The following is a 25,651-nucleotide window of genomic DNA, read 5'->3' as shown; positions in this document are numbered from 1 at the left end:
GAGTCAGCAGTGGGCCTATGCAGCCAAGAAGGCTAATGGCATATTGGGGTGCATTAGGAGGAGCATTGCCAGCAGATCCAGAGATGTCATCATTCCCCTTTATTCAGCTCTGGTGAGGCCACATCTGGAGTATTGTGTCCAGTTCTGGGCCCCCCACTACAGAAGGGATGTGGACGCAGTGGAGAGGGTCCAGCGGAGGGCAACAAAAACGATTAGGGGGGTGGAGCACATGACTGAGGAGAGGCTGAGGGACTTGGGCTTGTTTAGTCTGCAGAAGGGAAGAGTGAGGGTGGGGGGGGTTTGAGAGCAGCCTGCAGCTTCCTGAAGGGGGTTCCAAAGAGGCTGGAGAGAGGCTGTTCTCAGTGGGGGCAGAACAAGGAGCAATGGGCTCAAGTTGTGGTGGGAGAGGTCCAGGTTGGATATTAGTAAAAATGATTTCCCTAGCAGGGTGGTGAAGCACTGGGATGGGTTCCCTAGGGAGGGGGTGGAGTCTCCATCCCTAGAGGTGTTTAAGTCTCGGCTTGACAAAGCCCTGGCTGGGTTGATTTAGTTGGGATTGGTCCTGCCTTGGGCAGGGGCTGGACTTGAAGCCTCCTGAGGTCTCCTCCAGCCCTAGGATTCTAGGATTCTATGACCTCGAGGGGCTGCGCAGAATCTATTCTTGTCCGGCCTCGAGTCTATTTAGAGCATCTCTGCCCCGGTCGGGATCTGCACAGTGCTCCTTTGGGACAGGCGAGACGGGAGAGCTCAGGTGCTCCACACAGACCCGGGATCACACACCGGAACCTCTGGAGATCGCCCGGGGAAAGTAATTGTGTTTGAGAAGCACATGCTGTGCCACACGCCCGCTCCTTACCGTGTCCAGATCTACCGTTCTGCACCTCGGATCCATCCCATGGCTCGGCGGCCGAGCAGTGGACTGCACTGGATTCTCGCTCTCCAGAAGGCTCTAGAGACAAGACCAAAAACAAACTTCATTCACGAGAGCGCACACGCAGGGAGCCAGAGGCCTCCATTTTATTGCCAACACCCACCCAGTAAGGGGCTAGTGAGGATTTTTACTAAGTTCCCAGAGCAGATTTCCTACCCATTGGGGAAACGCTAGTTTCATGCCGTCAAACCAGCCTAGAATCTCGTTCTTTGGTACATGACAAATGGCAACACGCCCCTCGGCTCCCAGTCTTGTAAGTCTCACGCAAAAGGCTTCACACGGGAGTCACTGAGTTCTGAGCATGTTTTTCTGCAGCTGCATTCACATGGGAACCTCTCTAGTCTAAGAGTCTAACTTGAGGAACCTTAATATTCAGCAAATGAGCCTTCAGTGTTGTCCAAAAAGCCCTGTTGCGGCTTCTCAAATGTTGGACATTTGGTTAAAAGACTGGGACTTTTCAGTTTAGAAAAGAGGAGACTGAGGGGGGATATGATAGAGGTCTATAAAATCATGAGTGGTGTGGAGAGGGCTGATAAAGAAAAGTTATTTATTAGTTCCCATAATAGAAGAACTAGAGGACACCAAATGAAATGAATGGGGAGCAGGTTTAAAACTAATAAAAGAAAGTTCTTCTTCACACAGCGCGTAGTCAACTTGTGGAACTCCTTGCCAGAGGAGGCGGTGAAGGCTAGGACTATAATAGAGTTTAAAGAGAAGCTAGATAATTTCATGGAGGTTAGGTCCATAAAAGGCTGTTAGCCAGGGGATAAAATGGTGTCCTTGGCCTCTGTTTGTCAGAGGCTGGAGAGGGATGGCAGGAGACAAATCGCTTGATCATTGTCTTCGGTCCACCCCCTCTGGGGCACCTGGCGCTGGCCACTGTCGGTAGACAGGATACTGGGCTAGAAGGACCTTTGGTCTGACCCCGTACGGCCGTTCTTATGGACAGCCAAAAATCACCGGCATCGCTTGTGAAAAAATATTTTAGCCACTCTAAATGCATGGCTCAGCCCCTCAGATGAAACCCCGAGGCCGGGCAGCAGGCTGTCCCCCAGCGGAGCGCCAGGTAGCGTTGCTTTCCACTTTTGAAACAGCTGGCCATGCGCAACTGTATTCCCCGGAGGAAAATCATTTTTACTCAATCAGGTTGGGAAACAATTTTCTCGTCTTGCAACAATCAGATTTGGAAAAAGTTTCCCAGGAAAAATTGAGACGAGAAGAGTCAAACACCTCGGTTTTCACGCCCCCAAATCCAAACCATGTTTGGCTCCGATAAATCTAAATGACCGTGTTCCAAGTTGGACTTTTCACCGGCGGTTAGTTTCAAAGTCGAGAGGGGTTGCTACTTGGGCCGGGCCGGACCCGCTGCCCCACACCACGGCTCTTTGGCCCAGCCATGCCTGGGCCTGGCCAGTTAACCACTAGCCGGAAAGGACCCCTTCCAATTTGCGACACCTCCCACCAACACAGCTGCAGATGGGAATTTATACACGCTTGGCTTCAGCACAGTCGGCTTTGTGCCCCGACCACCACGCCACGGCCGAGCAGCTCATCAGAGCAGGGCAGTGCCAGCCGGAGCCACGGCCACTGCCCTGCCCTTGGCCAGAGCGGCGCCAGCTTTGCCCCATTCCCTCTCGCCTCCTCGCCCCATGCACCATGGGCAGTGGATGAACCTAGTGGGGAGGCAACCCCCCGGCCCCACCGCTTCCACCCGAGGCCCCGCCCTGCAGGAGCCAACCCCCGCCCCCCATGAAGCTCCCCAGCCCTGGAGCACAGGGAGCAGGGCAGCCCTGGAGCTGCGCTGAAGCGGGAGGGGGGGGGGGGGCCATGCCCAACGCTTTGGGAAGGCAGCACCTGCCCCTGCCTCTGATCCCCGCCGCCCCTGTAAGGCGCCAACAGGGATCTTCCCCTCCGAGAGCGCGCCCGGCGGAAAGCCCAGCTGGTCACTCAGAGCCTGCAGCCGGACTCCCAGGCAGACCAAGGGTGCTCTGCCCCCCCCAGACCTGGTCACGTAAATCACCATGGAACGGCCACAGCAAGGGGTTCTCTTCCGACGGGGGTGCACATTCACACAAGCCTCAGTGCACATCATTTATTCCGCACACGGATGGAAAAAGTTACAGGCACATTGTCCACGGCCAAGCCAGCCACCCAGAGAGCGTTGTATGGCTAGCAACTCCCTGCCCGCGCGTGCAAGGCTTTGAACCCTGAACCCCAGCCAGGAGGGACCGCAAGCGTCAGCAGACCTAACCCCCTGCCGCGCCCGGAGCTGGCTGGACTCAGCACCAAGGGGCCCCGGCAACGGTCAGGCCAGAGCCGCCAGCGGCCGAACCGCCCCGCCCCGCCCCGCCTCCATCCGTTGCAGCGTTTTACGTTTCTGCCACTCCCGCCCAGGACACTGTTTCCACCCCCATCCCCCAACTCTCCCCAGCGCTTGACAACTAACTAGTTGTAGCCTGTGAACTCTTCCTCCAGCCTTGGAGCAAGCTTGCCAGCCGGCTCGCCCACCCAACGCCCCCAGGGAAGAGTCCCTCCAAGGTGCTGGCTGGGGAAGGAAAGGGGATGCGGGGGCCAAAGGCCAGTGGAGTAGCCCTCACCCCACAGAGGCATGGGGGGCAGGCAGGGACCCATCTTGGGAAAGGCGAGTCCCACACTCAAGCAGCCAGTGGAGAGCCGTCAGAGCCCCGGAGAAGCCCGCTGCAGCGACACGCCCCGGAGCGATGCTTAGTGCTTGCCGGGAGCCAGTGGTTTTGGGAGCAGGAGTGTCCCCCCCCCCCCCAAGGTCGAGAGCCGGGCATGGCAGGCGTCCTCCAGCCCATGGTGCTACAGAGGGGGCCCCGTGGCGCGCGTCAGAGCCGACGTCCCTGTTCTCCTCCGTCTCGGCTCTGGGAGCGCGGCAGGTACGGGGAGCGGGTCTGTGCCTGGCTCTGCGGTGCCTGGAACCAGAGTCAACAGTCACCAGCAAGAACACACAGGGATGGCAAGGTAGGAGGTTAACCCCTTGGACTCCCCTTCCGGCCCCCCGTCTGCCCCCTTCCCGACAGCACCGCACTGCCTGCCCTGCTCCAGAGCCCTAACGCACTCCTCCCCCTCCCGCCCAGGGCTGGAACGCCACGACCAGCTGATCCCTGGCATTCTAGCTTTGGGAGGGAGGGGAAGGAGCACAGACATGTGCGAATCGGGGGGGGGGGGGAGGAGAAATAGGTAAGTGCGGGGCCCCATGCCCAGGAAGTGTGGGGGAGGGGACTGTGGGCTGCTGCAGCCCACAGAGACGAAGGCCCACTCACGTGGCCCACTCCACACTGGCAGGCGCCCCTCCGTGCCCTAGTCACTCCTCCAGGTCCCTCCATGGTCAGCCGCATTTCACTCCCAGCCCTTCCAGCGAGCGTGACCCTCCCGTGGCTTGTGCACAGGCCTCATCTCAGCAGCACCCAGCCCTCCTGGCTCCCAGGGAGGCAGCTCGGCCCAGCCCGGCTGGGGGCCTGCAGGAGGCTGTCCACGGAGCAGGCAATTTGGGCACCTGCATCCCACCTGTCGCGTGTCCCAACGGGCTCCTTCGTCCAGCCGCAGACTCCCAGGTGCGAGGGGACCATGGGAGGGTCTCTCTGGCCTCCTGAGGAGCACAGGCCACCCCGAGGAGTTCCCCGAGCAGCCGTCCCAGGGAGCCGCCCGTCTGGATTTCAATATGGTCAGTGATGGATGATCCAGCAGGCCTCTAGGTAAGCTGGGCCAGTGGGGGAAACCCGGTTAAACATGCACATCTCCACCGCCGGTCTGAATGGGCCTAGCTTCGACGGCCAGCCACCGGCCTCAGCCAGACTGGAGCGTTCATTGGCTCTTTAGTACTAACCGACTGACCCCATTGCCCCTTAACTGTCGCTTGGCTCAGCAGAGTGGGTCACGTTACTGGCATCTGTCACCGGGACAGGTTTTCTAATCTTTCCACCGGTTTCCTGGCTCTTCGCGGGACCCTCTCCGGTTTAACGACATTGCTGCACCTGGAGGCACCGGGCCTGGACGCAGGGTTCTCGCACCGGGACAGACTAGCTCTGCACCCTTTTGAACACCCCCTGCATGCGTCCCCCCCAAGACGGCGTCAGTCCTCCGGTCCGCAGCATCACACTGGAAGCGCCCGCTCCGCTGATCCCCACTGCCGCTTCCAGAATCCCTGCTTCCCAGAACAGCAGCTCCCCTTCGCCACCCCCGTGAGCCTGGCCTGCACTCCCCTGGCCTAGGGGCACACATTTACACCTCGCGGCATGAACATGCAGATTGCCTGTTGGCGCCAGCGTGCCCCACAATCCAAACCACTCTCTCGGCAACGCGGCTGCATTCATTATCACTCCCCCGCTCATGGGCCATCGGCAGAGAGAAAGCCAGAGAATAAAAATTAACGAGAAGCAATTCCCCACAGGGCCCCATTAGAAGATACACCTGTCTGAGCGTAACTGCCTGTTCAAAGGCATTGAGACTTCTCACTTAGCCAGCTTTTAAACCCGGTTTTATTGATTGGCATGAGTTACGTTCCCTCCTTTCCATTCTTGATTAATCAAGTCCCATGCCAATCACTGACTTATGTTATCTGGGAGTGGTGCAAAACTGACACGTCTGTAATTACCTCTGTTATCCAATAACTTTCCCCCACTTTTTTGGAAATTCCCAGCATTCCAGGACTTATTAAAAAAATCCAACAACCTTGGTCTCGTTATCTCCTCGGCTAGCTCTTTTGAAACTCTTGGATACAAGTTACCTGGGCCTGCTGATTTAGAAGTGTCTAGCTTTACACCTGCTGTGTAACATTCTCCTAAGACTACTGGAACGGAGAGATTCTTAGCATATTTTATGACACCAGCTGTTTATTTCCCAAATATAGAACAGGAATTTATTGAACATGTCTCCCTTTTCTGAATTTCCAATAATTCTACCATTCCCATTTAGTAATGCACCAAACCATTGTTTTGGTTCTTAACAGACTTCTTCCTTATTGTCCTTATGCAGGCCATAGATCTCTCATCATCAAGTCCCTTTGCTTCCCTTCTCAGTGTTCTACAATTCCTCACTTCTCTTCGTTACTATCAAGTCCCTCTTTCTTCCATTCATTTATAGAATAAACTTGAGGATATCATTTTAACCAAGAGAGACAGTCCAGGGCCTAGGACAGACCCGGTGCTCCAGACTAGATCCATTAGAAGGAAGAAGGCAGAAAGGAGTTGCACCCGATTAAAACAAAAAGATTTAATTCTTCCTAAAGTTTCCCCACCGTGCTCTTAGGAACACAGGTTCCAAGGGATGCCCCTGGCTAAGGAGACAGGGTTTAACACAGCCGGACAATCCACACGCTAGCGTTCCACCCTGCCAGAGGCCTCTCTCTGTAGCCAGGCGCAGCTGGGGGGAGGAGAGGGGAGACAGGACGCAGAAACGTTTTGCTGCAGAAGCTGACAGTTCCTGGTGGGAGAGAGCCTCCAACTCGACTCTTCCTCAGCATTTGGGAGCGGGCAAGATGTGCTTCTGGACCCCCTGGCCACCCAGGGAGCAGCCACTACCACCTCTGCTCCCAGTGGCAGGAAGTCACCTCCCCCCAGCTGGGAACCGGGCAGGCACTGGCCTGAACTAGCTCCGCGGGCACCATGTAAGAGACCCGTCACGGGTTGAACCCCACACCCGGGCAGAGGGCGGGAGGCCGGCACACCACTAGGCCCCCGCCCCCAGGGGCACGTGCTATCCGTGCCGATGCTGGGGCAGCACGCCCTGCCGGCTGGACACGGAACACGCCGGCGGAGACTCAGACTGGGATGTTGGAGGCGCTCTGGCCGAGCGGAGGGGCCGCACGACCCCCACAGGCAGGCTGGACTCGATGGGGTGGGGGGAGCGGGCTGGGGATTTAACAAAGTGCCCACCCTGCAGGAACATTTGTTAGGAGCAGGGCCGATAAACCCAAGAGGCGCCGCTGGAGAACAAGCCTACGGGAAGGAGCGCGAGGGAGACACCCGTGCGCCAAGGGGCGTGTTTTACCCCCGCCCTGCCCGTGGGAGGAGGGGGGCACGTCCACTGTGGCGCTGGCTGTCCGGGCTATCGCAAACCGCCCCAGGGAAGGAAAAACAGCCCCCCAGCCTACGCCAATGCCAACTCTTCGGCCCAGCAAGCGAGGCTGCAGCTGGTCCCCCCTCCCCGGGACAGCGCACCCCACCCAGCAGCCGTGCGGGTCACAGATGGCCAGTGAACTCCCCAGAGGCTCTGTGGCTGCTGCCTCCCCCTGCAGAGGCATCAGACATGCGACAGGCACGGAGACCAGACACCCCTCCACGGCCGCCCAGCTACGGACGGAGCCCCTCCCCCACCTCAGTCAGGCCGCTTCCCGTTTAACCGCACTAACGAGGCCGGTGCCGCAAGCTACCCGGGCCCAGCAATCCCTGCAGAGCGGGTCCCGCGGGCCGGAGCCAGCGGCCTGCCGGGCGCACGAGCTGACAACGCAGGGGCCCCGCCGCTGTTCTGTGCTGCTCACAGACCCACAGGGAGCCAGGCACCGGGGCAGAGCCACTGGCTCTCCAGGGAGCCAGGCCAGCACCCGTCCTGTGCACACAGGGCAGCGGAGAGGAGCCCTACAGAGCAGCTGCCCAGGCCATCAGGAGGGGCAGGACCCGTGGGCCCATCTGACCCGCCTGCGCCCGCCCCCAGCCAGCCGACCGCCACAGCAGCCCAGCCCAGCGCTGGTCTCACCCATCTGCACCCCCCCCAAGCCTGCCCTGCCCCAGGCATGTCACAGGGGTTACCCATTAACCAGACACCACCGCCCCGCACTGCACTGGGCCCCGGCCCGCCACTGGGTCTCCCCAGCGAGAGCAGCCGCTCTCAGCCAGGGCGGCCAGGACTATGCAGGTACCAGCCCCCCGCAGGGCGCCCAGGACTCCCCCAAACCTCCCCCATCCAGCCCGAAGACAGCGAGCGCCCTGTGCACACTCCCGGCCCCCGCAGTCACCGGTGTAAAGCCGAGTCTCCGGCAAGCGAGGAGTCGGCCGGAGTAGCCAGCGGCTCCAACCCGCGGGCAGGAGGGTCTGGAGGCAGGAGGAAGTGCAGGGGACCAGGTAGGGCAGGCCCAGCCCCGACAGGCCAAAGGCCGGCGCCCGTTAGAAGAGGTCAGACCCAGTAGAAAGGCCCAAACCTGGTTAGTTTGGGCAACTTCCCCCCCCCCCCCTTCGGAAGGGCCCTGGGGACTTAGCTGGCCCCAGCGCCACGGCAGTGGGGGCCACGGATCTTCACTGCTAGTCCCACGCCAGGCTCACGGGCTGTCACCACGCAGCCGGCACAGGGAGGCCCCTGGAAACAAAGCGCCATAGTCAGGGAGCGAGACACGCCAGATGCCAAGGGGCGTGGGCAGTGGCGCCAGCCTGTCCCAGAGGGCCCTGTGCCGTGTGGGCAGTGGGAGCTGGCAGCCAGGCGCCCCGGGGCAGGACTCCTTTACCCCCAGCCGGCGCTCGCTCCCTGGGGTATCCATTCCACGGGGCAGCCCACATCCACCCCCAGGTGGCAGCTCCTCTCGCAGCAGGGCCCCAGGGCCGCGTTTATTCCCACTCGCCGCAGCCACCCTCCCCCCTTCGCACTAGTCTCGCCGGGCCGTGGCGCTGCGGCGGGGCCCTACGCGGCCGTAGAGCGGCACAGGAGAACGCCTGCTGGAGGGGGCCGTGAACAGTCACGATGCTTTTGCAGCACCACCCCTGGTCCTGGGCACGGCCGCAGACCACGAGGGGAGGGGGCGAAGCCGGGCCCCACCCGGCAGAACGCGGCCCCGTTAATGAGGATTTCTTTGGGGTTTCCAATCGGGGGCAGACGCTTCCCAGAGGCAGGCAGGGCTCCGGGGGAGGGGCAGGCCACTAGCACAGGCTGATGGCCAAGAGCCAGCATCTGATAAGGGCTGTTCCAAGTCCAGGGTGACCTGTGAAGTCTCAGGGGGTTCAAGGCTCAGTGCCCAAGTCCACTGGCTGCGGAGAGATGGAAGGGTGCAAGAGGCTGGCCACGCGAAGGGAAGAGAGTGGCCAGCCGCTGACCTGCGCCAGCCAGGCCCCTCTGCCCAGGTATGGGCCACGACGGGCCGTTTCTGCGCCAGAGGCTAGATGGGCGCTAGGCGGCCGTCGGGACTGGGCACACACAACCCTGCCTGCCCAGGCGTTCACCCACGGACGGAGACGCAGCCGTCCCGCCAGAGGAACCGGGCCAGCCGGTCACCGAGGCCACCGAACCGGACCGTGCCTGCGGATTGGGCCGTTCCTCTGGGCCTGAAGAGACAGTCGCCCTCGGGCGTTACAACGCCCGTTTCCCTGCACTGCCACCCCAGGAGCCACGAATGGGCCTCCAGCCCCCCCAGCTAGCCTCCAGCACACGGCTCCTGCCCCCCGCGGGCGCTGCTTCCGCTGCTGCGTCCCGGAGTCTTATCCCCGCTGCGCCCAGGACAGCGCATGGCTCCAGAGAGCTTGTGCGACGGCACAGCGAGGGCCCCCCGGCCCTGCACCCCGTCCGCAGGGGGTGTGACGCCGCCAGCCAGGAGAGCAGGGAGGGTTTATTGCTTCTCAGAGACAGCCCAGCCCGGGTTCCATGTGGGCACAGGAGTAAGGGGCCGGCCAGGGCTGGCCTTACCCTGCGGCAAACTGAGGCAGCCGCCTCAGGTGCCAGATGGGGGAGGGGGCACTAGGACCCAGAGCGTAGGAAATTGTGTCTGTGCTGGTGCAGCGAGGGGCAGGGGGGCGTCGTTTGAGCTCCCCGCCTCAGGTGCCAAAGTGTGGTGGGCCGGCAGCCTCAGACCCCTTGGGGCGGGGTCCACAGGCCCCTGATCCCCCAGCACCCGCTTTAGTCCGCTCTCTAGCCCCGCTCCCAGGCCCTGCCCCCCAGCCAGGTGCCATCCCTGTCTCTGTGCTGGGAAGAGCCTTGTTACCCGCCCAGGCTGAGCCAATCCACGTGGGTGAGTCAGTGGGAATCACAGCACAGCCGGGGGGACCCCGCGGTACAGAGCAGACAGCCCCCCCCGCGGCACAGCTTGGTTAGCGTAAGGTGCCGCAGGACCAGAGTGAGATCGAGAGCATCTCGGGGCACGTACCCGGCCAGACCCAGCCTGGGCCCACGCGACCAAAGCGGGAGGCTGTCTGGGCTCAGCGCCTGGCTCAGTGGGGCCTGGAGGCGCCAGACACCCACCACTGCCAGCCTGCGCTGAGGGGTGCCCCCGGGAAAGCGGCGCCCATCCGTGGCACAGGAGCCGGCAGCACCGTGAGCGGGGGGCTGGTCTGCTGGGGCAGGGCCCTGGCCCGATTCAGGATGCACCAGCAGGTGCTCACCAGGCAGAGCCTTCGAGGGCCTCCAAGGCGGCGCCAGCCTGGTACCACGGGGGCTGCAGACCCTTCTAGCAGCGCCCTCCGCAGAGCCCAGGCCCAACCAGCCAGCCCGTGGGAGAGGGTAGGAGGGTTGGCGGCACAGTCCCCATGGCAACCACCCCAAAGCAGAACCACGGCTCATCCACTGCCGGGGGGGGGGGACAACTAGGCCCTAATTCTGGGAGCGCCCCTCCCAGGCGAGTGCGCCACACCCCGCAGTGCTCAGCTCGAGCGTTTCCCCGACACCAGGCTCCGGAGCCCTCTGTGGGGCCGAGGGATCCGGAAAACCAGCGTCGCCAGCGCAGCAGGACGGTCACGCCCTCGCTAGGCCAGACAGCCCCCCACACCGAGGGACGGCAGCCCAGCCCTCCAGCAGGCCCGGAGACGGAGCGGCGCGGACAGCCCTGCACCCCAGATGGCCTGCTCCACCCTGCCGCCTGCCTGCACCCCCACTCCCCCAGGCAGCTCTGCCCTAGGGAGGCTGGGCACCCGCTTGGCCCCCGCCCTGCGGCTGCAGCGTTTCCCCCACCCGCCTCCCAGCGGAGAGCTGAGCCCGCAGGGATACCCCCGCAGAGCGGCCCAGTGTGGCGTCAGCCAGTGCCCAGTGCGGTGGGCGCCCGCCACCTGCGCCCACAGGCAGCCCAGGCCCACGTGGAGGAGACGCCTGCGGGAACGAGCTGAGCAGTCGGAGCCTGGCCTCCCCGGCTCTACTGCCCGGAGCCAGCAAGCTGGGAACCCGGCTACTCACGGGGCCTCGGGCCCGGCCTCACCCCGCCGGTCCCTGGGGACCGGCAGCGCCACAGGCCTGGGGCGAGCTCGGGGCAGCGCAGCCCTTCTGCCGGAGCCAGCCCTGCTTCGTGGTGGCGCTTGCCTGGTGCTCAGCGTGACGGCGCGTTGGGGTCCCCCGCCTCCTGCACCCCCGAATGGCACGGACAGACTCAGCCAGCCAGAAGAACAGAGGGAGTGTATTGCCTCTCCAGCATACAGCACAGCACAGATGTCACCGGGTTCCAGGGCAGGCCTAGGATGCCTCAGCCCCCCTTGATATGGGGGGGGGGGTCTCGGCTTCTAAACCCCCCAGCCTGTTGCTGAGGCTGCTTCCTCCATGCTCCCAGACAGACACTAACTAACCCTCCTCCAGCCCTGCCCCCCGGCCAGGGGCGACATTCCCCTTTGTTTCTCCCCGTGGGGGGTAGCTGGGAGCTGAGAGACCCTCTTTGCATGTCTCACTCCCTGTCCTGCTGGGCCGCGGTACCGGCAGCAGCCAGTGGGGTTACCACAGAGCCAGCCCGATCCCCCCACCACGGCACACTCAGCGTAAGCCCAGCCACCTGCAATCGGGGCGACTGGCGAAGGGGCACCCCCTCCGCCCAGGGAAGGGCCGGCATGGCCCCTCTTTGCCCCAGCCTCTCCCTACCCCCCTTCGCCTCCACCCCCAACCGATACACCCGGGGGAATTCTGGGGCCAGGCGCCCCACACTCACCGGCACGGTGGGGAAGCAGAGCAATGCGGCTCCGGGGGAGAGGCGTGGGGGCGGAGGGAGCGGCACACGCCCAGGAGAACACAGCGAGCTGGGGCCATACTGCTGCTGGGGTGGGGAGGGCTCGCCCCCTGCTACTGGTGCCAGGCCCTCCTGCTGGTCCCTGGATGCCCAGGAACTCCAGCCCCTTCAGCTGGTGGCCGGTCCTTTGTCTGTCCCCCCCCCTCCCCCGCCCACGGCATTTGGGGTGCACATGCCCCCTTGTGCCCCCCACGCTGCCCTGGCCGGTGATGGAAACCTAGTGAGCTCACGACAGCAGATCCCTTGAACGCCGGTCTTGGCCCCCAGCTCTTTTCCTGCAGCCTTCCCCCACGGCGGTGCCCGGCCAGGCCGTCCCATTCCCACAGCAGGCCAGCTCCTCGCTCCCGGGCGGGAGTTCAGGTGAATTCCCGAGAGCACAAAGGGCAGAGACCGGAAGCCACATTGCAGTCATCTGGCTTCCGCCCCCGTCACGCTCAGTCTCGAACCCCAGCATCCGAGTGGACGGCACCTGGGGGCTCACCGCGGTGGGCCAACGCCCTGCCGATGCCGGGAGACTGGCAGGGGGACGGTTTGCACGGTGGAGACTGGGCCTGGCAGGAGCCCGAGGGGGGACGCTCTTTAAACCCAACCGGTCAGCCTCAGAGCACGTGTTCTTCCGGGCTCCCGCCGGGTCTGTGCGGAGCTAGCACAGGGAGCCCAGTGGAAACAGGGGGAACTCACGCCCTGAGGGCCCAGTGCCGGCCCAGCCCTCCGTCCAAGGCAGCAACCTGTGGCGGCCCCCCAATCTCCCAGGCAGCACCCCTGCTCAGCATGGGGCCCTCTCACCTGCTACAGCGCACAAGGGCAGGCTAGGAAGGAGGCTCAGGAGAGGACGGCGGTTCTCAATGCGTGGGAAGAGCAGCCGGAACGGAAGGGCTGCAGGAGCCAGACCCGCCATGCGCATGCCCAGAAGGGCCTGGGAGCGCCCATTTGGGCATCATTTACCGGAGCACTTGAGATCCCCATTGTATCAGCAGGGCTGGGAAAGGTGTAGGGCAAGAATTACTCTCGCGGCAAAAGCGACAGGCCAAGCAGAAACACGGTTAGCACCACGGCGACCGTGTGTCCTCGCTGGCGAATACGAGAATCAGTCCCCGGCGGCAGCACCCTGCTAGGGACACCCTGCAGCGTGTCGCTGTCCCAGTGACAGGTAGAAAAAGAACCACGACTGAAAAAACTTCCTAGCTGCAGAACTCCAGCTCCCGTGAGTCTCCGGTGGGCCCTTCTCGGCACCCCCTTCTCGGCACCCCGTGGAACCTCCAGCTCATTTCTTTAAGCACATTGAGAAATAGGCAGGCCCTTTCTATGTTACTTAAGACCCCCACACAAGCCTTCTCCAAAACACCACTATCTTAACCAGCCTCCCAGGCCTCTGTTACATCCCGGGTCACCGCCTCATCTCTATTAATTTAAACGGGCCGTTACTCTACAAACTCGGGTGAAGCTTTATAAGAGGGTTCTAACAGCATTCCCTGTAAGCGGGGTGCTTGTGTGGCCACTCAGAGAGGTTCAGATGCCATCCAGCCAAATGCCGAGCACCCCCAACTATGTTTGGTATTTCTATTGGTGGTGCACATTTGCAAGTGTATTGGTGCACAAAATTATTCCACACATACATGGAAAAGATTAGAGAGAACACAGGCTGTAAGTAAATGACACAGACAAAGACACATTGATCTGAGGATATGGAAGTGGTAGGGATTTCCACTGCACGTCTGATGGCTGACATGGGACCCAACATCTAGGAACAGTGCAGTCCACTCCAAGAGTTTTGCAAGACGTCCTGCCTCTGGGCTTGCTCAGCTGGGGAGAGCTTGTTTGAATTACGGAGGAGGCTGGCTCTGATCAAATCAAGAATGACTTCCCCAAAGGTGCTAGGTGTTGCCAGCTCAGAATCAGGCCTGCGGACATTGTGACTTATTGTCTTATCAGAGGCTTGGTGGGGACTAAACATGGTCTAGCTGCCCAAAGCAGCACTATGGCTAAGAGCCACAAAAGAAAGAAAACCAGCTGAACAGAATTCAACTCCATACACAGACCAGGGGATCCGCACCTCCACCTGCCTTTTTAGGGATCATCGAATCCTAGAACTGGAAGGGACCTCAAGAGGTCCTTGGCAGGACCAAGCACCATGTAGCATCCCTGACAGGCGCCTGTCCAACCTGCTCCTCAATATCTCCAGCGATGGAGACTCCACAACCTGCCTGGGTAATTTATTCCAGTGTTTAACCACCAGGACAGGCAGGAAGTTTTTCCTAATGTCCAACCTCAACCTCCCTTGCTGCAGTTTCAGCCCATTGCTGCTTGTCCTGTCCTCAGAGGCCAAGGGGAACAATTTTCCTCCCTCCTTCTTGTGACCCCCTTTTAGATACTTGAAAACTGCTCTCATGTCCCCCCCTAAGCTGAACCCTTGGGCGACCACTCTGGGGAGAGCCAAATGCCACCCAGCTGATTAGCAGAGCGCCCACAGCCAGCAGCCTGTGTTTCCATGGGTGGTGCACTTATTGTGGTGCACACAAAATTTATTCCACACCAGGTGGAAAAATGAGGGGGAACATTGCTCACAAGAAAAGAGCCATGTCTCACGGTGCCTGGAACAAGCATTGCTGAAGGCTGTAAACTGCATTCACATGATGCCTGTTAATCCCAGCCAGATCAGGGCAGTACGACACAGATAAGGTCCCACCCACTGAGAAATGTGATCGCTATGCTTTGTGTCATTTTTTATTATGCCAGTGCCAATCAAGATTGGGCTAGGCCCTGCACAAACAGCGCCAGGCAATCACTGTTACCCGGGCCGGAGGAAAAGGAGAGTGCATGCAAGCAGAGGGAAGGGTTAGACCCACCATGGTGGCTGGAGTCATTTACATGGGGGCGGTTAGGGAAGCGATACCCACACTCACAGCCCCCAAAACAAGGTGCCCAAGAAGCTTCTGCTCCTTGAAAGGGGCACAGGGAGCCACGCTCTGCCAGTAGCTTCTAGGGATGTTAGTGGGTAACTGGTTCCCTGGTGAGCATCGACCAGCAGTTCACTGGTACCCAGACAGCAGCCCCCCGCCAGGCCCCTGGGGGGTCGGAAGCAGCAGCCACGTTCCTGGGAGCCGCAGCCTTGTGCAGGGCAGGAAGCAGCAGGCTGGAGCAGCCTCTGCCCGCCCGCCCTGCTTAACCAGCTCACTAGGGACATCCCTAGCTGCTGCAAGAGGCCAGCAGGGCAGCCACAGCTTTGGGTTTCCAAGAAGTCGAGTTCCTGCAGATCCATTTGCAGGTGCTCATCTACAAGGTGGAACCCCTCTAATCTGGCGCCCGCGGGACCTGGCCGGTGCCGGACCAGAGAGTTTGCCGGACCACAGGAGGTCACGACCCACACTGCCCCCGCTTGCTGGGCTTGTAGAAGACACGTAGGGGTAAGTCAGAGCTAAGCAGCAGCACAGAACCCTAGGAGCCAGGACATGCCGACACCCGGCTAACTCAGACCCTGCCAGGTCACCGATGTTGGCAGACCAGACAGTGCCAGACCTACAAGCCCATTTGTTAATTTAGGCAAACCCAGGGCATCTCCCCACTGCTTGGTTCTCAGGGCGCTGTCGTGAGGGCTCCAATTTTTCTCACCTTTGTCTAACCTGGCAGAACTCGCGCATGGTGCACACTAGCACAACAGCGTAAGGCACCCGATCAAGACTGGGGCTCTGATCTCAGACATCCTACGAACGCACAGGCCAACTGGATTGCAGCGGTCAAAAAATAAAATGGATTGAGTCCAGCCTGATTCACTGTGCTCTGTTTCTTCAGTTCCTGCTGGCGGGTTTGCCAGTGGTTAGGAAGGTCCTGCCCTGCGGTCAGCTCTCCCTCTTTTGGAATACAGGAAAACCCGGCTCTGCCACAGACTTCCAATGTGACCATGGGCAAATCACTTTGCCTCGCTGAGCTTCAGTTTCCCAGTATTTGGTCCTGCCATGAGGGCAGGGGACTGGACTCGACACCTCTCGAGGTCCCTTCCAATCCTAGTGTTCTATGAGTCTATGATCTCTAAACTGGAAGTAACATGGCTTTTCTCCCTCACAGCAGGAATGCATTACACGACGGGGCAGTGCTTAGAGATGGACTGATGAGGAGCCCGACTTACGCCAGACCAGGTGAGCGAGGGAATCTCTAATGGGACCAACTCCCGTGACGGAGAAGCAGCCAGCTTTTGCGCTTACACTGAGCTCCTCTTCCGGCTTGGGAAACATACGGGCAGTTTGTCTGCGCTGCCCAGAACAATCCATACCCACGAGCAGTGTTCCCTGTAAGCCTAGTGCTTGGGCAGCTGCCCAGGAGAGGCTCAGGTGCTGCCCAGCATCACACCCATAGCCAGCAGCATGTGTTTCTACTGGTGGTGCACATCTGCACAAGCCTTGGGGCACATACCATTTATTCCGCACATACAATGGAGCCGGTGGGGAAAACGCTGCTCCTGACCCACCGAAGCGCCACTGAGCTCAGCGCCGGTGTACACAGCGCCGGGCTGGCCCGAGAGCGTCTCACTGGCACAAGCACTTCCCCTCCCCGAGAGGCTAAATGGACGGGGGCTCAGAGTCGTCACCGGCCACCTTCAGCAGCACAGCGGTGTCACCGGAGCCAGCCCTCCCGGCATCACTGCCCAAAGCGAGGCGGAGCAGCCGGAAACGTGCCCACGACCAGCGCGAGCGTTGGAGCGGAGCCACGGCTGCACGACCACGTGTGTCGGCAAAGCCTATGCTGCTCCGGGCTGTGAGAAGCCCACCCCGCCTCCCCCCGCAAAGCGGCAGGGACTGTGCCCGAGCGCGCTACCCAAGCCCTCTGCCCGCTGCAAGTGTCCCAAGACGAGCGCGAGCTTGGCCACGAGATCACACGGCCGCTTGGCTGCCTGTGGCCACTGGGCTGTGGGGAGGCCCCAAGAGCTGGGAACAGGAGCAAGGCAGCGCGACATGGAGCGTTGAGCAGGCTCTCGGCTGCCGGGGGGACGGGGCAGAGAAGCAGGAGCCGGACCTCCCTGAAGAAGCTTCCCCGCTGTGTGAAGGCGGCTTACGTCTGGGTGGCCAGATGGCCAGGTCCCACGGGGACAGTCCGGAGATTTCGGGCTCTGGCTTCCTGAGATGCCCGTCCCCAGCCCCATCCCGATTCCGCCCCCGTGTGCATCAGTCACCCTGCTCCTGCGACCTCCCACCGCTGGGCCGATTACCAAGGCAGCGCTCCCGGCGGCTCCAACGAGGGACGCCAGCCTTTCATCCGGCCACCGGTTAAACCTTGGGGAACCCGTTAGCCACGCCACCAGGGCGGGAGGGAAGCTGCTCTGGCCCACGGCAGGCCCCGTCAGCCTGCCCCTGCCCCTGCCCCTGCCCCACCGGTTACCCTAATGGGGAAACATCACCCAGTACGGTAACCGGTTCGACGCTTCACCCCCAGCCCAACCCCCCGGCTCTGGGGCATCACTCACTACGGTAACTGGTTTGACGCCCCCCCCCCCCTCCCGCGGCTTCACTCGGTAGAGTAACCAGTTTGCTGCTTCACCCCCAACCCAACCCGCCCGCTCTGACAGCTTCCCTGTGGTGACACTAGGGCCCTAGGAGAGCCAGGTCCTGCCCTGCCCCGCAGCAAGGAGCCTGTTCTGTGGTTCCCGGCGGGGCGGGATCCAAGCAGTAAAACACCGCGCCCGAGATAAGGGGCTGCTGCTCCCTTGGGGCGTTTCAGGCCCTGCAGAGAGCTTGCAGACCAGGCAAACTGCAGCCACCGGAGGCTTGCACCCCGAGAACGCCAGCTCCCCCCTCCCCTGCGCCCTGGCAGTCAGCGGCTCAGCCGTGTCCTCCTGGCGCCTGCCCTCGTCCACAGCCCCCGGCGCGCGCCCGGCTTCCCACGCTAGAAGCCCCTGGCCGAGGCGGGAAGGAGCCTCGCTCAGCAAGCCAGGCCGCTCAGAAGTGTCGTAAACGCCTGACGCAAGCGGGGAGCTTTTGTAAGCCAGGCCCCAGGCAGTTTCCCCACCCGCCCAGGGAACAGAGGCGAAGAGGGCCCAGGCCGAGCGCCAGGACAGCACAGGAGAGGGTTCCCTTCCCCCAGCGTCCCAGACTGGCTTGGAACCGTCCCCGTGGGCTTGGATTCCCTTCCCTCCTGGTTGCAAAGCTACCGGCCAATCGCCAGCCACTGGCTTTAACAGTGCAGCACAGGGCACGTGCTGGGAGCCCGGGGCTGAAGGCCCAGGCCAAGCCGGAGCAGCGCTCCCCGGAAGCAGAGCACGGGGAGCCCAGCCGAGTGGCCCACCCCGTCCGAAAGGCCGAGAGAACGAGACCCTTCGGCCCAGGATTAGTCGCCTTGGGCTGCGAGGTTCAGAGACCCAAGAGCCGCTGCATTTCGAGGGCGTCTGGGCACCCCTGTCCGCTGGAAAAGCCCGTTCCCACCGAGCCGCGCAAGCCCGGTTCCCCTCACTTACGCCCACGGCCCTGGGGACCACAGATTATCAGACAGGCGCTATTGCATAGCCCCATGCTGCATTTTGGGGCAGATTTTGGACTAGTTGGACAGAGCCAGGGCTCCCTGTAAGCCAAGTGCTTGGGTGACCACCCAGGAGAGTCAAATGCTGCCTGGCTGGTGAGTGGAGCGCCCACAGCTGGCACCATGTGATTCTACTGGTGGTGCACATCCCTTGGCGCACAAAGTTTATTCTGCACATGGATGGAAAAACATTAGAAGGAACACTAGAGGGGCCACACCGTGTCTTGTCTACCACGCCCTATTTTAGTGCTCCGGACTCCAGCTCTGGCCTCAGCCGTGGACTGGAGAGACTCTTCTACCGCCTCACCCTGAGCTGCCGGCAGCGCCAGTGCATGTGGGGCTCAGACACTCCAAGGGCTGGAGTGCAAGAGGCAGTGTGATGCCGTGGCAGCTGCCGGCCTGGGTAATGGCTCTCTGGGGTCGGTAGAATCACTCACCGAGCACACGTCTCTGCCAAGCGCCAGGGACCCAACCCGGGCACTGCTCTAGGGAGGCGTCCGCGAGGCAGCAAGTTTACTTTACTTACAGCCAGGGCCAGAATGCGGCCCGACAGGGAGAACTGGAGAAACCAGCAGGAGACGCATCCAAGTTGGATGCAGCATTCCTCCCAGCCTTCCCCCCGCCCCGGTCCTGCCTGGCCGCCCAGCCCCCCGCCCCCGCTCTCCCCATTGGCCACGGAGTCCGGCCTGGAGCCGACATTCCAAGCATCCGGGGAGGGCGAACGGCCTGGAGGCACCGAGCCGCATGGGGGCCAGGCTGGTCTCATTCCAGAGCATCCCGGGAGGACACCAGGGCAGAGCTCGGAGAGCAGAGAGGCAGCCTGGCCGAGAGCAGCATGAGCAGGCGAGTCTCCAGGAATCTGGAGTGGCGGGAGATGGGCCAGGCCCCGGCGGGGGTGGGGCGCACAAGGCTCTGGTGCGACCCTCCTGGCACATCGAACGCTGAGCTCACGAGCGGCCCAGAGCCCAAAGCGCGGCAGGGCCCCACTCGGAATTCCGGCTCCTCTCGGCTGCGACAGCGTGAACAGTGAACCGAGGGCTCTGGGCTCCCACGGAGCCGCCTGCCCCACCCCAGGGAGGGGGGGGATTTGAAATGCCGACTATTTCACGTCTACCACAATAAACACTTTGTCACAGCCCCCGTTCATGCCTGGGGGGGGAATCCGACAAGGTGGGCGAAGGAATCTCGCGCGTTGGACCAACTTCTGCCGGAGAGCGCGACCGAGAAAAGCGTCTCCCTCACGCCCCCGTTTCGCCAACACGCGGGGCCCGGCGGCTGCTCCCGCACACACGCGCGGTGCCCGAAGGCTCCCCACGCGGGCACAGCGGGAAACCCGCACGCTCACCCTCGGAACAGCGACTGGGGGGCCAAGTGTGTGCAGGGCCGTCGGACTGGGCCTCCAGTGCGGAGGCGGCTGGAGTCAGAGGGCGGGCAAACGGCTCAGCACATGCCATGCCGAGAGCTTTGCCTAGTGCCAGGAGGCGCCTGATCTCCCTTCTGCCTGCTTTCCGGGCGTGCGGTGCCTGACGTGTACAATAAACGGCATTCCCCTGCGGAGCAGGAACGGGCTTGGCTGGCTAGCGTCATTCCCCTCGACTCGCTGGACGGGTTCCGGGCGCTCCCGGGGCGCGACGCGGGAGAGGGGAGGCGGCCGCCGGCCGAGGCCCCTTTGCGAACGTGGAAGACAGAGGAGTTCCACTCGGACACGTCCCCAGGAAGGCAAAGGTAAACCCACCGCCACAGGCCTTCCTGGGGGGCCCGGCAGCTCCACCTAGGAAACAGAGCAGAGCCCAGAACCGAGCCAGCAGGAGCGCTGCACGCCGGCCCTGGCAGCCTCCCAGAGGGAAGCAGGCCGAGGCCTGGGCTGCCAGACGCATCCCAAAGCCACCGTGCGTCTCATGACGCAGCTGATGGAAACGACCCAACCTCGGCTACCGACGTGGGGGCCCCGGGCGGGGCAGGGCCTGAGAGTTTCTGCTGGGGAGGAGGAAGGGAGCAGAGCTGGGGCGGGAGGGGCAGACCTGCCTCTCTTGGCCCCAGAAGCAGCCACAGCAGGTTCCCAGCCAATGGGAGTGAGGAGCTGGTGCTTGGGGCAGGGGCCGTGTGGGGAGCCTTGTGCGCCCCCCCCCCCCCACACACACACCTAGGAGCCAGGCCTGCTGCCTCCTGGGGCTCAGGCCAGGGTCCCCAACAGGGCGGCTGGCAGAGGAGCCCAGGCGGCTCCAGAGAGCGGGTCCTTGGCCGACGGGCATTCCAGCCCCAGCCTCTGCCTGGCCGGGAGGCAAGAGACCAGCCCGCGACAAGGCGCTCACGAGGGAGCCCTCATTGGCCTCACGCTTGGCCGGGGACCAAGGCTCCTCTCTGGGTCCGTGTCCCGGGGTGGCAGCAGCAAGCGCCCGCCCTGCGGAAGGAGCCAGGGAGGGAGACCAAGTTACCTGGGCTGCTGCTTTCACCGCTGGGGCAGGAGCCGGCTCCCCATTCTCGGGAACTGCTGCAGATGAGGGCTCCAGGCCTAGAGATGTCCCAGGAGCTCTCTGTGCCGGGCAGGAACAGCCTGCAGGCCTGGTGCCTGGAGACACCCTCTCCAGCGCCCTCGGGAGGCTTGAGCTGGGCGAGCGATGGGAGGGGTAACTGGCGGCCTGGGAAAGCCCATTTCTCGGGGGTGCCCCCGCCCTCGGGGAACCAAACCCTGCGGCGCGTGGCTCTCCCAGCTCACGGCACGCCTGTCCGGACGCCCCGCTGTGCCGCGAAGGGCCGCTCCTCCAGCTGCGCCGTTCCGGCCCAGCATTGCGGCCCCACGTGCAGCCATGAGGGAGCGCGTCCCTGCACCGCACCCGCAGCCACACCCGGCTCCAGGATCCACCCTCCGGCGCCTCGCCCCTTCCCTGCCAGCCCAGGCCCCAACGGCCGACTCCCACACAGCCAGGACCCAGCCTCCCTCGCCAAAGCCCCGCCAGACCACCCAGCCAAGACCCACCCTTCTCTCCAGCGCCACGGCAGGAACCGAGCCGGGACCCACGCACCAAAACTAACCCAGCTTGCCTCAACCACTGGACACAACACGTTGCTAAAACTGGCTTCCGTGGCCACAAGCCACGATCTGCCCTACTTAGCCTCCCCCGCGGCGATGCCAGTCTCGGCGCGACCCTCCATGCGACTTCCCCAGATCCCCACAGCACCTCCCAGGCAGGCTCCCCGAGCCAGGCAGCACGGCCACCATCCATCCCCTCCCGAAGGCCCATTCCCAGCAGGATGCCTGCAAGGCTGGAGGCAGGGCGCCGGGAGCACGCGGCATTCACGAGACACGTTTCTCATCGTCAACATGCTTACCGGTCTCATCCCCCGCCCCTCCTCCCGCTGCCCCTTGGGCAAGGCCCCCTGTGCTGGCAGAGCGCCTGGCACCTTGTGTGGCTGCAAAGGGACATGAGCAGGCAGCCCAGCGGGCACGGACGGCAGCAGGATTGGGTCCAAGTCACTCGCCACTCACGGGGGCCACGCAACACGTCGCTTTAAGTCCAGCGGCCCGGGGGGCAGGGGGTGTAAGCGTAGGGAACACGTGCAGGGACGGGAACACCACCGAGCGGGGCGAATCGCTCACGGATGTTCTGCTGGGGAGAGGGGAGCACAGACTTATTGGGGGGGGGGGAATCAAGGGGTCAAACCCAATGAGAATTTTTCAGTTTTCACGCTGTGGCTGGACTAAAGGCTCCGGGGCGCGGCGAGTGCAGCCGAGACCCCTCCTGTGAGGTGGGCGGCTGCCGTGATTTGTGTCAAACTTGCAAAATTACTTCCTGAGCAAGCGAAACCGCATTTTGTAGCCATTCGGCTGCCGTTAGCTCCGGGAACGAGCCGGTTTTCTGAAGCAGCGAGGGCCTGGGATCAGGATTTCAGAGCAGGGTCGTTATTTAAGGGCCCATTCTTCCACACCTGCCAGACGGATTTTCTCCAAACTTTGCACAAATGTTCCTCTTCCCCAGGTAGTTTTCTTGCCCAGCTCCCTCTGTCCCTGTTAGCGCGGCAGAGCGGTGCCTGCTCCAGCAGCTGGGCACAAACCAAGCGCCTCGCGCACGGTTCTGTCTAATCATTGACAGCCTGCTGTTGATTGAGCAGTTTGGCAGTGCCATGCAGCGCGGGAGCCGGGCATCAGCTGGGCCACCCCTCCCCCGGGCACAGACACGCAGCCTTTCAAAGAGCTGTCTGAGGGGGGATTCATGAGCGAGCACGCGGCTCGTGGCAGAGAGAAACGGAGCAGCCCCCCCCCCCACGCTTTTGGGGACGGTTCTGAAGTGTGAAAGCCTCCGTCGGAGCACAAAGGGACCCATTATTATATTCTGGGGGGGAGGGAGGACAGTCTCTGAATTACCAATGGATGGGGGTGGGGGTGGGGAGTTGAGCAAGGCCTAGCACCTCTGGATGTGCCCCTCCCCTCCCCTCCCCACACACACCTTCCCCCCCAGCACAGCACCAGACTCTGATTGCAAAAGGGATTTGCTCTGAGCTAAGGCAGGGCTCAGACCACAAACCCTGTGTCGCTTCCGCCCTGCTCCTGCATTTCCACACCCTAGAGAGCCGAGGGGAGAGGAGCGGCCCGCTGTTCGGAGAAGGGGGGGGGGGGAGGAGGTGAAGAACAGGGACAAGCAGAGGCAGGTGCACAGCCAGTGGTGGGTGCAGAACACAAGTGCAGGGGGAGCTGCCAGACCAGGTCCAGCTGTTCCTTAGCTCCCCTCCTAGCTGTGCTATGGGGCAGGAAAGGAACACGAGGTGCGGGGGTGGGAGAAGGAGGCCTGGGGGCAGTACAGGGCCCAGACGGCTGGCCAGATGCCGGGAAGGGAGGGGGCCGCGGGGGAGGCAGAGGATGGGTGTCACAGGGTGGGTCGGGGCTAAGGCAAGCAGAAGAGGAGCAAATGGGATGGGGGGAGGGCACAAGAGCGGGATGCTGGGGCAGGGACCCTAGTGGGCAGAGCAGGTGGGGGAGGAGCAGGCCACACTGCTCGGGGCACCCAGGGGAGGGACGGAGCCATGCAGAGGGCGCAGGGACAGACGGAAGGGGCAGGGGGCGTGCACAGCAGGGCATGGGGGGAGGGAACAGGAGCAGGGTCCAGGAATAGAGGTAGGGACCAAGGGGTCACAATGCAGGGAGGGGGCAGGGGTAGGGGACCCAGGAAGAGGATGGGGGTCCCAGGGCGCAGAGGCTGGGGGGCCTGGGGCCCAGCGAGCTGGGATGGGACATGGGAGGAGGCCCAGGGGTGCAGAGTGCCTGGGGCAGAGGGGCCAGGGAGTGGCTGGACGTCTAAGTGCCCGGAGCCAGGACGGGGCAGGGGATAGAGAACTGAGCCAGGACAAAGGCATGGGGGCGAGCGGGGGGGGGGGGGGGGGGCAGGGGTAGGGGTAGGGGGCGCGGCAGGTGACGGGGCAGGGGAGCACGGGGAGGGTCTGGGGGCCACGGGCACAGAGCGATAATGAGGCCGGGGGTAGGCGGGGCAGCGCCTGCGGGGGGGCTCGCCCAGGGAGCAGGGCTCCAGCCAGCGGCGGGGGGGGGCGGGGTCGGTACCTGCGGGGGCTCCGGCCGCAGCTCGCCAGGGAGCAGGGCTCCAGCCAGCGGCGGGGGGCGGGGTCGGTACCTGCGGGGGCTCTGGCCGCAGCTCGCCCAGGGAGCAGGGCTCCAGCCAGCGGCGGGGGGCGGCGGGGGCGGGGTCGGTACCTGCGGGGGCTCTGCCCGCAGCTCGCCCAGGGAGCAGGGCTCCAGCCAGCGGCGGGGGGCGGCGGGGGCGGGGTCGGTACCTGCGGGGGCTCTGCCCGCAGCTCGCCCAGGGAGCAGGGCTCCAGCCAGCGGCGGGGGGCGGGGGGCGGGGTCGGTACCTGCGGGGGCTCTGGCCGCAGCTCGCCCAGGGAGCAGGGCTCCAGCCAGCGGCGGGGGGCGGGGGGCGGGGTCGGTACCTGCGGGGGCTCTGCCCGCAGCTCGCCCAGGGAGCAGGGCTCCAGCCAGCGGCGGGGGGCGGGGGGCGGGGTCGGTACCTGCGGGGGCTCTGGCCGCAGCTCGCCAGGGAGCAGGGCTCCAGCCAGCGGCGGGGGGCGGGGGGCGGGGTCGGTACCTGCGGGGGCTCTGGCCGCAGCTCGCCCAGGGAGCAGGGCTCCAGCCAGCGGCGGGGGGCGCGGGGCCGGTACCTGCGGGGGCTCCGGCCGCAGCTCGCCCAGGGAGCAGGGCTCCAGCCAGCGGCGGGGGGCGGGGGGCGCGGGGTCGGTACCTGCGGGGGCTCCGGCCGCAGCTCGCCCACGTAGTACTGCTCCAGCCAGCGGCGCGCGTTGCGGGAGTGGCGGTGCGGGGGCCCGTCCAGCGCGGCGCTCACGTCGCTGCCCGCCCGCTCCCGCAGCAGCTGCTCGCCGCCCGGGTGCAGCCGCACGAAGGCGCTGAGGTCGTAGAGGCGGCGGCCCCGCAGCACCAGGCAGGCGCCCCGGGCGCAGCGCTGCCGCAGCTCGGCCGGGCTGTAGGCGCGGGGCGGCGGGGCCATGCCGGGCGGGAGCTCTGCGCGCCGGCCGCACCTGCCGCGGGTAGCCACCCGCCGCGCCGGCCTCATGCATATGCAGCAGGCGCTCGCGGCGCTGATTGGCGGGGCGGGGCGCACAGGTGAGGGCGGGGCCTGAGCCGGCCCCGCCCCGGGCAGCGGTGGGGAGGGGTGTAGCTAGCAACTCCCGGCCCCCCTCTAGCGGCAGAGCGCGGCACGCCGGAGGGCAGGAGCGGCAGCTCCCCTCTCACAAGGGAAACTGAGGCAGGGAGGCGCCTTGCTCTAGGGCCCCAGCCACGATTCCCCGCTCCTACCCCAGGCGGCAGAGGGAGCCACCTCCGGGGGGGAGGCACAGAGGAGGGCCTGAAGCCCCTTCCCCCAGACTTGGGTTAGGTGGGAGGGGGAGGCGGCCGAGAAGGATACTATTAATTAATTACCCATTGCGGTTAATGATTAGCCCGTGTCACTGCTCGCGCGCAAGGCTGCTGGCTCGGCACCTTCCAGGAAAGCTCCCAGGCAGCGAACCCAGGGCCCCCCCAAAGCTCAGGCCGGCTGCAGCCAGGCTGAGCACATAGCGGGCGGATCCTGGGCCCCTTTGTCCCCCAAAGCAGCGGGGCCCCTGGCCGGAGAATCGTGCTGGGGAGGTGCCAGGGACCCCGGCACGGGCGTGGTGTTTTGGGGATGGAGCCAGAAGAGGGGGCACTCGGACAACCCCCCACTTCCACCAGGGGCTGCCGCAGGAGCCGTAAGGTAGAGCGGCCCCAGGGCAGCACCAGGGAGCAAGGGGGCTTGGCA

At 63.7% G+C, this 25,651-nt stretch overlaps 1 protein-coding gene across 1 annotated transcript in view; it reads right to left on the bottom strand.

Annotated features, from left to right (window-relative positions):
• Positions 1–24,892, bottom strand: part of FA2H (fatty acid 2-hydroxylase) — a 49,685-nt gene extending 24,793 nt beyond the window's left edge. Inside the window, exons 1-2 of the mRNA XM_075940693.1 lie at positions 24,599–24,892; positions 857–949 (exon numbers count right to left, since the gene is read on the bottom strand). Coding sequence (XP_075796808.1) covers positions 857–949; positions 24,599–24,862 — 357 coding nt within the window. The 5' untranslated portion in view covers positions 24,863–24,892. The remainder of the gene's footprint in view (positions 1–856; positions 950–24,598) is intronic.
• Positions 24,893–25,651: the final 759 nt, after the last annotated feature.

Source organism: Pelodiscus sinensis, chromosome 12 (genome assembly GCF_049634645.1).
Source record: "Pelodiscus sinensis isolate JC-2024 chromosome 12, ASM4963464v1, whole genome shotgun sequence".
Classification (NCBI taxonomy): Eukaryota; Metazoa; Chordata; order Testudines; family Trionychidae; genus Pelodiscus; species Pelodiscus sinensis.
Note: the sequence above shows the minus strand (reverse complement) of the source record. Positions and strands in the feature narration are given on the sequence as shown.